Source organism: Triticum urartu, chromosome 2A (genome assembly GCF_056163025.1).
Source record: "Triticum urartu cultivar PI428250 chromosome 2A, HENAU_Tu73, whole genome shotgun sequence".
In the NCBI taxonomy this organism is placed as follows: domain Eukaryota; kingdom Viridiplantae; phylum Streptophyta; class Magnoliopsida; order Poales; family Poaceae; genus Triticum; species Triticum urartu.
The window spans coordinates 634,678,857-634,690,945 of NC_141874.1; the positions used below are offsets into that span (position 1 = coordinate 634,678,857).

At 48.2% G+C, this 12,089-nt stretch overlaps 2 protein-coding genes across 2 annotated transcripts; one reads left to right on the top strand and one right to left on the bottom strand.

Annotated features, from left to right (window-relative positions):
- Positions 1-153: 153 nt before the first annotated feature.
- LOC125533831 (uncharacterized) lies at positions 154-845 on the top strand. Its single transcript, XM_048697169.2, has one exon. It carries the CDS (start codon positions 263-265, stop codon positions 632-634), a length of 372 nt encoding a protein of 123 aa, XP_048553126.2. The 5' UTR covers positions 154-262; the 3' UTR covers positions 635-845.
- Positions 846-7,480: 6,635 nt separating this feature from the next.
- Positions 7,481-10,570, bottom strand: LOC125539327 (Sugar isomerase (SIS) family protein). The gene has a single exon (XM_087544645.1). It carries the CDS (start codon positions 10,269-10,271, stop codon positions 9,666-9,668), a length of 606 nt encoding a protein of 201 aa, XP_087400771.1. The 5' UTR covers positions 10,272-10,570; the 3' UTR covers positions 7,481-9,665.
- Between the last annotated feature and the right edge of the window lie 1,519 nt (positions 10,571-12,089).

Consider the following 12,089-nt stretch of genomic DNA (forward strand, 5'->3'; position numbering starts at 1 on the left):
GAGAAAAACTTCATTCCATAGTTGAATAATGTTTCAGGCCCAAGCCCAATTACACCTCCAAAGCCCGACAGCACTACCGGCCCGGCGGTCAGGGCGCCCACGTTTATCGATCTTGCCCCGAGGCCTCGCATCTCGCGCACTCCCGCTCCATTAAAAGCCCAGCCGTGCCGTACCCAAAGCTCTCTCGAAACCCTAGCCGCCACCATCCACCAAGGCACCAACCCACAGAACACATCACACGTACGCGCCGACGGCGTACGCCATGCAGCGCGCCGCCGTAAGGTTCGCTTCCATGGCCGGCCGCCGCTTCGCTGCGTCGGCCACCCGCCCGGGGCTCCCAACTGGCGCGGCTCCTCTTTGGCCTGCCGCGGCGGTGGTCAACGGTACCACGCGATTATCCATCCAGCCAGCTTTTGCTGCTGCCGCGGCGGCTCTGTGTGCCCGGCGCGGTTACGCGGGCAGGTCTCTGAAGACGAAGACGGTCAGCAAGGAGGAGGAGGAGGAGGACGACGACGACGACGGCGGCGGCGGCGGCGACTTCTTCGATATGTCCTGCGACGAGGACTCCGACGACGACTCCGACAGCGACGATTTGGAGGACGCTGATCTGTATGCTTCCGGAAGTGACGAGTAGGAACCAGTGAAGAAGCGCGGGAGGTGCTGACTGCTGAGAGCTCGGCTCCGTCGAGAGATTTTGTTGTTTCGTTTCTTTCTCGAGATGGAGAACAAAATAAGCCATGCCATTTTACCACCAGGCATGCTCAACATTAAGTTGTACTCGTCAATTGTTTGTAGTACCTAAATTTCAGCTTGTTGAATCGTCAATTTATTGAATTTCAGAGTGATATCTAGCCTACAGTCTGTAGGAAAATTTGGTACTTTGACAATGAGAATTAACTGTGCTCGTTGTGCAACAGATCAGCGGTGCTTCTTGCTTTTGTCTGCTAGTTCTCAGTGACAGTGCGCTGCTCCCTGGCTCTCAGTGCTTAGGCTCCGCTCCACGCTCATTTGTCGTTGTGCACCTTTTTCTTTGGAGAATCTCATGTGGTTGTGCATCTTTGCCCTAGCTTTTGTGTGCTGGTTTGCGAACGGGATCCGGGCAAGCCGATATAGGATGCAAACTTGTGAAGGGAATGCAAGCGAGCGAGGCTGAAGCTCTACAATGGACTGGGCTCGGTGTATGATAAAAAAAATCTCATGGGTTGGGCGGGCCACAACACGATTTTACCCTCTTGAAGCTCCGCCGGTGGACATAGGGCAGCAAAGCAAGGATACCAACAGGTAGACAAATCAATTTGAAAGAGGTGTGAATGCTAGACTGGCAAGAAAACAAAGGAGCCAGGATGGCAGGTTTATTTGATGATTGTACTAGCACTTTAGACTACCTACGGTAAGAGTAACATAGATGATAACATCATATTTGTCTAGATAAAATAGATGACATGACAAGTAATTAATGACAAAAGAGAGGCATGTAGTAACATAGTTAGTTACTCATATTATGAGCAACATCACACTCATCAAGACAAGATGAGTTTAGAACATAATAAATAAAGAGTTGCATGATGCCATACATACGTTACTCCCCACTAAAGAGATAGTAAGCATGTTACTGGTCTAATACTCCCCGCTATGTGGATGAGCTCTCAGCTCAGTGGTCAGGGTGTAGTGTTACCACCCAGCCGGCGCGAGTCGAACCTCGGTTCTTACACCGGGTCTCACATCTTCTTCTTTAATAAAAATCAGTAGGGCTTCTCCCCCTACTGGTCAAGTTTTTTTATTCCTCATTATGGATAGTCTTAAACACTATTTGCACCATTGCACGTGTTCCAAACTGGGCTCGATCGGGGCTCAACCCGATCCTGCATCCACCAATGGTCAATAACACTACGACACGTCAACCATTATTATTTGGTATTATATTTATTTTCTTTACTACCTTGTAATTTTTTTGAGGGGAATACTACCTTGTGTTGTAGGTGGAGGTGACCTCATTCTCCACTCTACCCAACCTCTCTCATCCATCTAGGCCCACTAGACCCTTCTAGCTTGGGAGAGTTAATTACCCAGTGCCCTTCAGTCTCCCTCATTCATCTGAATCCATCAGACTCTCTAGTTGGGAAGAAGAACATAAACCATAAAAAAGAGTAAAGAATAATGCAATCAGGGAGTCTCAAACCTCACGCTTGCCTCTACATGTTGCTTGAACAAACCAGCAAGCGACCACCTCAGTCTTGTTTTGAATGAAAAAAGTATTAAAACTACATGTCAACGCCTATTTATTCACCGAGACGAGAATCAACTAAACAATCCACCATTCTACTGCAAACCAACCTGTGGTTGGATGATTAGAGGGACAGTGGTATCCTCAGTCCACCAGGGTTCAAGTCCTGGTGCTCGCATTTATTTCTGGATTTATTTCAGGATTTCTGGCGATGCGCTTTCAGTGAGAGGTGCTCATAGGGGTAGGGTATGTGTGTGTGCATTCATAGGGGTGAGTGTATGCGCGTATGTATGAGCGCTTGCGTCTGTACCGATGTTCAAAAAATCCACCATTCTACCCCCTCCCCCTCCTTCGGGGCTCCTCCCCTATTTGCACCCTCCAACCGCCGCTCCTTCTCTTAATCTACGTCATTCTAGCTTCCGAATTTCAAAATCTTGGAATGGCTCCGCCGCTACAAATCTTGCACTGGTGCTCCCATGACCATGCAATTACACAAATGCAGTGTTGTAAGCTTGTTTGAGTTTTTCTTTGCAGTGTTGCAAGTTCATTGGTTGTTGTCTACCACTAATCCAATACAACTTCAATTAAAATACTTTATCTATAGCCACGATCCTTCCTGTACGACAAGTGTTAGAATTGTGTCGAATATTGTGTACAAGATAGGTTATAGTTGGACTAGGAGTTGTATTGTGTTTACATATGATGTGGAGTTGTGTCCTAATAGGACACTTGTATCATAGGCCTCTCATATATAGCGGGGGTAGACACACGATGTAACCTATGGCAACATAATAGCACAGGCGCGCAAGGGGGAGCCGGCGGCATGTGCCGGCGCTCGGGTGGGCGGTGTGCGGTATTGTGATGGTGTCATGAGAAGGAGCGCCCGTAGTCAAGCCCCGGTGATGTATCCATATCGGTGAACCTCGTTAACAAATCTCGGTGTCGTGCTTGTGTGATTGCTTGGTCCTCGAATGATCGAGGTATGCTTCGGATTTATTCTAACAAGTGGTATCAGAGCTAGGTTGTTCGGAGGCTGTGGATCGTTGATTCAGAGGAAGAATTGAGTTGAGATGCAGCTGGCTACGGCGTGGTTCTCGACGAGATTGGAAAAAGCAACCGAAAGAGGATTCGACGAGACTGGATCAGCGGAAGGCTACGCATGCCTATTGTGGCAGCAGTGACGTGTGGCGACCGATCGGTGCATCCATCGGGCGAGCGTACAGGCGATGCGTATGGACGCGCAGCGAAGGCGGCAACCCAGGCAATCGTGTGCGACTCAATCTCGTGGTGCAGTACGGAGGCGCGCGATGTGGGCTGGCCCAGCGGGGCTAGCTGGTGTGCGTGTTGTGCTTGCGGACCTGACTAGGTGCTGCGTGGAAGGGCTGTGGTGCAGATCCGATTGATAGTTCAGGAGATTTTGTTTTGGACGCAAGGCAACAAATCGATTTGAGCGGAAAGAAAAATCCATCAAGCGGCATATCCATCGGGAGCACTACGTGCATAAGGAATTGACACAAAAGGCAGCGCTAGCATCTGGAGTTGAGCACGGGAGCTACACACGTGAAGACCAGAAGGTTGTTTTTGGTTGCAATTTGCTAGTAGTACAGATTTGCTGTGTACTTGAGCATCACGTGAGAGGAAAGTTCGGATAATTTTTCACATCGTCAGTCATACAAAGAATTATGATGTCATCGGGCATCAGGTTTGAGGTGGAGAAGTTCAACGGAACTGAAAACCTTTGGTTATGGCAAATAAGAGTGAAAGATTTGTTGGCACAACAGGGATGCTTGAAGGCGCTGCGGGAAGTCATGACAGTTGAGATGGAAGTATCATGTGATGGATGAGAATTTGCCGAAGACGTTATGGGAGCCTTGAGCGTGTCATGCAGCCGGACAAGTTCGGCTGGGTCGGACTAGACAGTCTGACGGATCGACGCATGTCGGTTGGTACAGAAGACGGCGGTGAGATTGGCGATGACGACATAGGAGCGTGATGCTGATGGTGACCGACTTCTGGGGCGTGAAAACACGTGGCGCGGGCCTGAAGGCTTGTGTGGTTTCAACAAGACTATGGCGCGGGGTTGATTCAAGGTGCTGTGTACACGGAGCTTGAAGTCGACGAGGCGCAGGGGTGGATTGATCATCTACCATGGAGTCATGTTGAAGGTGGAGCTGGATTGAGGGGCTACGGTGTAAGGATCCATAGAATCGAAGCCTATTCAGCGGAAAAAGTGAGTGACATGCAGTTCGAACTAGAGCCCAGTGGTCTGATGGAAGCGTGAACTCGTCATCGGTCGGTGGTGATCGGTGGTACTCTGCAGTGGAGGTTGAGTGGTGTGGTTTTGTGACCCTTGAGAATCGACCGGGACAGCGGAGACTCGACGCGGTAATAGCGGCGGGGTGTGCGGTATGCACGGGGCATGGAGACGGGTCAGGGCTCTGGTGGTCATACATGTGGTGAGACAACTGCAAATTTGACTCGGGATGACTACAAGTAACGGTGAAATTCTTTCAAGTTTCAGACAGACGGTCAAGAAAGGAGCTGTGGCGTTGAGTTCAGGTAACTCTTATGTGTGACACCCAATATGTGAGTTGTTCAGTTTCACCCAGGTCAGTGATCAGTGTGTGATGGCGTTGGACGGATACTCTGGAAGTTGGGAGCACAAACTAGAGTAACAAGGAACTTAATTTTGCTCGAGTGTTGACTGTGGTCAAGAAAAGGAGGGACTACAAGTTGCAAGTGGAGTCGTATGAAGTCTTTGGAGTAGCAACAGTGCTTATGGGATAAACTCAAGTCCAAAGTACATGGAAGTTTGATGCATTGACGAATTCAAGGAGGTGAAGAATATTCGCCAAGGTGGAGTTTGTTAGAATTGTGTCAAATATTGTGTACAAGGTAGGTTACAGTTGGACTAAAAATTGTATTATGTTTACATAGGATGTGGAGTTGTGTCCTAATAGGACACTTGTATCCTAGGCCTCTCATATATAGCGAGGGTAGACACACGATGTAACCTATGGCAACATAATAGCACAGGCGCGCAAGGGGGAGCCGGCGGCATGTGCCGGCGTCCGGGTGGGCGGTGTGCGGTATTGTGATGGTGTCATGAGAAGGAGCGCCCGTAGTCAAGTCCCGAGGATGTATCCATATCGGTGAACCTCGTTAACAAATCTCGGTGTTGTGCTTATGTGATTGCTTGGTCCTCGAATAATCGACAATATGCCTCGGATTTATTCTAACAACAAGTGCCCGGTACTACAACAATCCGTTCATATGTTGTTCACTAACACATCAGACGGTGCATAGGAACTGCTCGTACACCTATCGGATGCACAACAATTTGATACATAGGATAATACTAGCAAAGCCCGTGCGGCGGCACGCCGCGCCCCGTTGATGCATCTTGGTGAAACGTGCTACATGGTAGTAATGTCGGGTTGCCCTTTTCTTTTATTGACGAATTTAGACTTAAGACAAAAACCATATGATGGGCCAAAGGCAAGTAATATAATGTCTGCAAGCAAATTTTAAAACATAGATTTAATCATCTCATTATCAATATATTTTTACAAAGTGGGAAGTACACATTGCGAATAGAAGATCAAACATGTTGTAGTCATTCATAGATTATTCTAGTGTGGCCTCAAGCAGCATTTGGGTTGTGATAAAGTGATACAGAGCTATTGTGATTAATGCACATAATTTTGTGGTGGTTTGGCACCGGTGTATGAAATAATTGAATATTTAGTTTTTGGGTGTCGAGGATACAAGTGCAATAGTATGATGTCCAAAAAATGGTTGCATATTTTGCTAAGATCTTTCTTTGTCTTGTGTATTCATTTTGCTGAGTATTTATTTACTGGTGGGCCGTGTTGAACTCCCATTGCTTGGTGTGGACACATTCATGTGTTGAAATCAGGATTATCTGATTGCTTCAACTATATGATAAATATGATTGTTACTGATAATGGTAAAGTATGTGTGATCTATTCTATGACCGGCACACAAAAATTATGTTTATGGTGACCGAAAGGATTATGTGCATGATTTTTTGATTATTTAGTTCGTTTTGGAAGTAATTTGTTTGTCTATTTGTGTAAGTAAATATACTTTAGTTGTATATGGTCTTTTCTATTACATTTTGGTACGTTGTAATACATTGTGCCTCTTTATACATGTGAGATAGAGAAAATTGTGAATTACAACAACTATACAACTTATTCATTGGACGATTGAGCATGTGTCTAGGGGTACACGTATTTATTTGAACTCATCTTTTTTTGCTTATAACCTAAATGCTACTCCCTCCGTTCCATAATGTAAGACGTTTTTGTAAATTATGTTACCTTGCAAAAGTGTCTTATATTATGGGACAAAGTAGTATTAGGTAAGTAGTCAAAAAACGATTGGAAAGTAAACAATTAGCACAAGCATGTGGTCACATCTTGTGACACGGTCGCTTACCCCCTGCATGATATACCTGATAAAACAGGAACTCCCTCAAAAAAAGATAAAACAGGAACTACCACCCGATAGAACGTGTTGTTGACCCGGAATCCAAATCACAATGAAAATGCAACACACACACACACACACACACACACCACACGCGTACACAGCCCGTCCCCCCACATCTGAAGTGTCCTCCATCGATTAAGCAGCCGAAGAATGTAAAAAATCTCTAGAAACAAGAAAAACACGCCTTATTTGTGCATTATGTTGAATACTTCTATGTGGTGAGAAGAAAATCTATGTGTTGGTTTTGTTGAATTTTTTATATGGGCAGACACCAAATTATTGTTTTTCATTTCATTCAAAGTAGAAATGGTACATCTATATATCCATTGATTTATGTTTTTTTAACTTCTCGTATTTTCGTGGGAGTTAATCTATACAAAATGCTTACCGATAAGCCATTGTTGCCATACTTACAATTGGTTGAGAATAATAAAAAAATGTCATACCCCTAGATAAATCTATATATGCTATGTTTAATTGTTGACCATGAAGTAGAAACTCAATTGCATTTTTTGGGGGGAAACAAAAATGCAATTACCTTTTTTTTTGCAGGAAACAGAAATTCAATTGCCTTGAACATAGCAAATTAAGAGGGAACAAATAATCAATGCAAACAGTAACAAACCATTATGGATTTCCCTGGCATCATGCTCTCGTCCTTTGGAAGTTCAACATCTCCACTTAAGTTACAACCTGTAAATAAAATAGATCTAGTGGAAATAAAAGAAAGATCTGATATAAAAATGAGGAGTCAATTCAGTCAAACCATTTTATTTTGAATTAGGCTAACCTGCATCACTCAATCAAACACTGTAATATGAAATACTGCACTGATCGATTCCTCGTGCAATTGATGTCAAACATGGACAATCAAGCGCATCCCTCTGGATCGTCGCGTCTCTCCAGCACATATATAAGTTGTACTCTCAATCGATCAATGACAGAGATTTCATTTTTGATCTCGAACACGTTATCAGCCACGTTAGCTCTACCAAAGAGCAAAGGAGAGAGGAGGAAAAGATTGGAACTTGCCGGTGAGATGTCCGGCCTCATTTCCTTCCTCCTCCACCCGATCCACGAGGACGGTCGCTGGTGCCGTCCGCTTCGTCGCCGCCATGGAGTTGGTGGCCTCCGTCGCTGCATCCAGGCCATCAGTCACTTCGGTCGCCGTCACTTCGGTCGCCGTGCCGCTGGATGTGGCCTCTGTGGCGGTCACCGCGCTGCTAGACTGGAGCCTGTGGTGGCCACTGCTCGGCTGGACGCGCCCCAGCGGTGCTCACCACGCCCTTGGATGTGGCCTCGGCCGCTGCTGCATGTAGTGCACGCGGACCGCCAGTGAACATGGGGCTTGACCCCTGGCTGGCTGGTGGCTGGCCCAAGCGCCCCATGGTGCACGAGGCCGCCCTCGCGCCTCCGGCAGCCCCCTGGGCTTCGCCTCGACCCCCTCCTCCGTCGGTGGAGTGGCTCATGCAGATGCCCGCAACCAAGTTTGTCGATTCAAGCCACAACCCGCCTTGTTTTTCCTCCTGTGCCGATGCGCTCCGCAGTGAACGAGGATGGAGCGCGCCCACGGCACCGCCTCTCCGCAGCCCAAGATGCCCGTAGGCTTGAGCAGCCACGTGGAACGGCGCTTCGGGCGCCGTCGCCGCCCTCGACCGCCGCTCCGGCTCGTGGGCTCCGGCGCGCCTATGATTTGCCGCCGCCCCGCTGCAGGGAGATCCTAGCGACCCCGTCGTCATCGCCTCTTCGTCGGACGAGGCGAGCTCCTCCTTCCGCGCCAAGCTCAGGGACTTCCGCAAGCCGGCCTCCCCCAGCGCGCGGCTCGCAAGATTCCTCAACACCATTTTCGCCGTCAAGCGCACGCCGTATGCGCGATCATCGGCCTCGTCGTCCTTGCGGTCCTGCCTGAGCAAGATGCATCATTGACGACGCACCATACCGTGCGGTTCATCGACAATGACCGAGAGACGCCAGTAACGGTGCTGGGGCAGACCTATGGACGGTGACGGCGCAGGAGGCGTCCTCCCGCTGGACTGGGGCTTGGGGACGAAACGCGGCAGCAACGACGGGAGCTTCGAGGTGTCCTCGAGTAGTGCCGCCAGGCCGTTCTGGGCATGTAGATGACTACGGTGGCCGACGTACGCTGCCGCTGGGAAGGAGAGAGCCTGTTCTTATATATAGGCTTGTGCGGCAGTGGCGGTGTGCTTCGATTTTGCTGGGGCCTTCCAGAGACGACGACCAGACACGCGGAGAGGATCGAGAGGATAGATGCAAACAAACGATCGCAGCGCAACGACAACAAAGAACAACAAAAGTCAGTCCGCACATGCACGAAGCCACGCAGAAGGATGCACGCAGCCTGCCGCACGACAGAGCCCATCCAAGCAGATCAACAGGACAGCGGCGGCCTGCACGTCCCCTGCCTGCCCCTGCCCCACATGCAATCAAAATTGCTAAACCAACCCAAAGAAACATGACGCTAGTTTAAAAAATTTGAATCAAAACACCGAATCCACAAGGCGTTTGTACACCGCCGTGTACCAAAATAATACCACGCGGCAAACTCAAAACTCACCAAGAGTCACTTTCATCCAAGTGGCTGAATCTCAAGGCAAAAACTTTGCCTGGAATAGAGGATTAGATACTACTCCCTCCGTTCCCAAATATAAGTCTTTTTAGAGATTCCAACAAGTGACTACATACGGAGCAAAATGAGTGAATCTACACTCTAAAATATGTCTACATACATCTGTATGTTGTAGTCCATTTGAAATGTCTAAAAAGACTTATATTTAGGAACGGAGGGAGTAGTTGCTAGACTAGAGTTAAAAGCAACTATATTATACAAACTCATGAAGACTCAAATGCATCGGTTGGTCACATTCTGTCACTTTTTTTTCAATATAAAAGCTGTAGCATCGGACTACTCCAAGTTTGTGTGGCGGGCCCTCATCTGGGCCGGGCTTTGGCCCAGAACACCCGCGAGCTCGAGCACCACCATCTCGAACAGCACAAACATGGCCCCCTCGTACAGGCTCCCCATCGGCAGCTTCGCCTGCGCCGCCGCGCCATCCTCGTCGTCAGCCATGGTCTGCGCGGGGAGGTGGGCCACCACGTCGGCCTGGCGCCCAGGGAAATCTCCCTCCGGCCTCGCGGTGAGCAGCACCACGCGCGTGCCGGCGCCTCGCGCCACGCCGCAGATGGCGTCGACGGTGGAGAACGCGCCCGGTCCCGCGGAGGCGACGAGGAGGTCTCCCGATAAGGCGGGCGGCGCCGTGACGTCGCCGACGCAGTGCGCGGGGAGGCCGAGGTGCGCCAGGCGCATGCAGAGGGCGCGCATCATGAGGCCCTCGCGCCCGACGCCGTGCACGAACACGCGGCCTCCCCGGGAGGACGCGGCGGCGAGCTCAGAGACTAGGACGGCGCGCGCTGGGGGGTGCGCGGATGGCGCGGCGAAGACGGCCGCGACCTGAGCGCATATGGCGGAGGCGTCGGCCGGCGCCGGGGAGGCGGCATCGCGGCCGCTCATCGTACAAGACCACAAGTTTATCTTATCCGCAGCTCTCGTGGAGTGGTGGAGCACTGGACTCCTTTGGTCAACGGCCTCAGCCCTTAGGATGCGGTTGATGGGGTATCATCACAAACTTCGGCCGCGCTTGGCATGGGGTATTTTTATACACCTGTATTTATTTATTTATTTTGCAGAGAATACCTGTATTTATTTTACAGGTGTATAATACTAGTACCATCCACACTTGGTTTTGAGCTGTAAAGGAAAACGACCAACGAATTGTGTATTTTGAAAGATAGTTCAGGAGCGAATGCAGATTATGGTCTACATTAACGGCATCTGAAAGATGATGGAACGTGTGTTGGGTTCATAGTTCGTGGATGGCAAATGGGCAGGGCTGGCCCTGGGCCAGGGCAGCAGGGGCGACGGCCTGGGGGCCCGACCCAGGCCATATATATACGCTTGCTAAAGGCTTTGGTACATCCGTACAAGCCCAATACTGATGGAAAACAAAAATGGCCTGAGAGGCCCATCCGTGATATCCATTAGATTAGAAGCCCAATAAAAGCACACATAGTTCAATGCGTTCCAGATTACGGATCGGCTGTACATGTGTGCATGTGTTTGCGCCGAGCTGTGGCTGTTTTTTTTTTCTGATGGAAGGACCTTTCCCGTGGCTGTTAGTTTGATTGCTTCTTCAATTCTTCAAACCCAATCTACCAATCTTCTTTTTTTGCGGGATCAATCTAGCAATCTTCACTCACTCAGGCTCGTGGCTTCGTTTCCCGTCACACATGCCGTGCAACATTATTGCTGCTAATTTACTCCAAAGTTGAGGTGTGGTCTTTTTTGTTTTTACAAACATGTTCCCTAGGTTAGAAGGAGGCTATGAATAAATTTATTTTTTGGAGTACTGATAATCTAAAGCAATTAGATGTCAAATACAACTTCTGTCCCAAATTATTTATTTTAAATTTGTCTACATACGGATGTATCTAGACAATTTGAAATGAAGTACTATTTATAGCAGAAAATTATATTATAGTTTATGACTTTACAAAAAAAATTCCATATCATTTTTAGTGGAAGAATTTTCCCATATCAAATTATGGAATTCCTATTTTCTCCACCGCAGCCGTTGGGCCCATTCTTGGAGTCCGCCCTGGGGCCCTTGAAACTCTAGGGCCGGCCTTGCAGATGGGTTTTCTCCTCCGGCATCTTAGTCGTGTGGGGACGACAGATCTGGAGTTCGATAGCGTGTCCGGAGTGTTGCTTCGTTCAACGGTAATGGTTTGGCTTCTGGTGAGCTACCTTGGAGGTCCGCAAAGCTGCATATCAGCGATAGAACCGCTTCAAGCTCGGTGTGAAGGTGATCCGTCATTTTTTTCGGTGGCTGCTATGGTGGTTCCAGAGGCCTGTGACGGGCGTTGGTGTCAAGTTCGAAGGTTTCTTCGGTCTTGACTGTAATTTTACTTCTTGGATGTTGTTCCTTTGTGCAAAGGCTGGCGTTTTGCTATCTTTTCTGTTTTAGCAGGTCCGTTGGTACGTGGCTGGCTTGTAATATGATCATACAAATGAGACACATATTGCCATGAAAAAAAAACGACCGACGAAGATTATATATGTAATTTTCAAAATTGAGACACCTATATGTAATTTTCAAAAAAGAAAAATGTATGCATACCGATCTTCATGCAATTGTTTGAAGCAATCTATCTCTATATCTATATTTATACCTAATAATAAAAAGAGGTGTGTTTCTCTTATTTTTTGGTTCATTCACCATACTCTTTTTAAAATAAAACTATAAAACCATTCGAGGTGGTACGATTATTT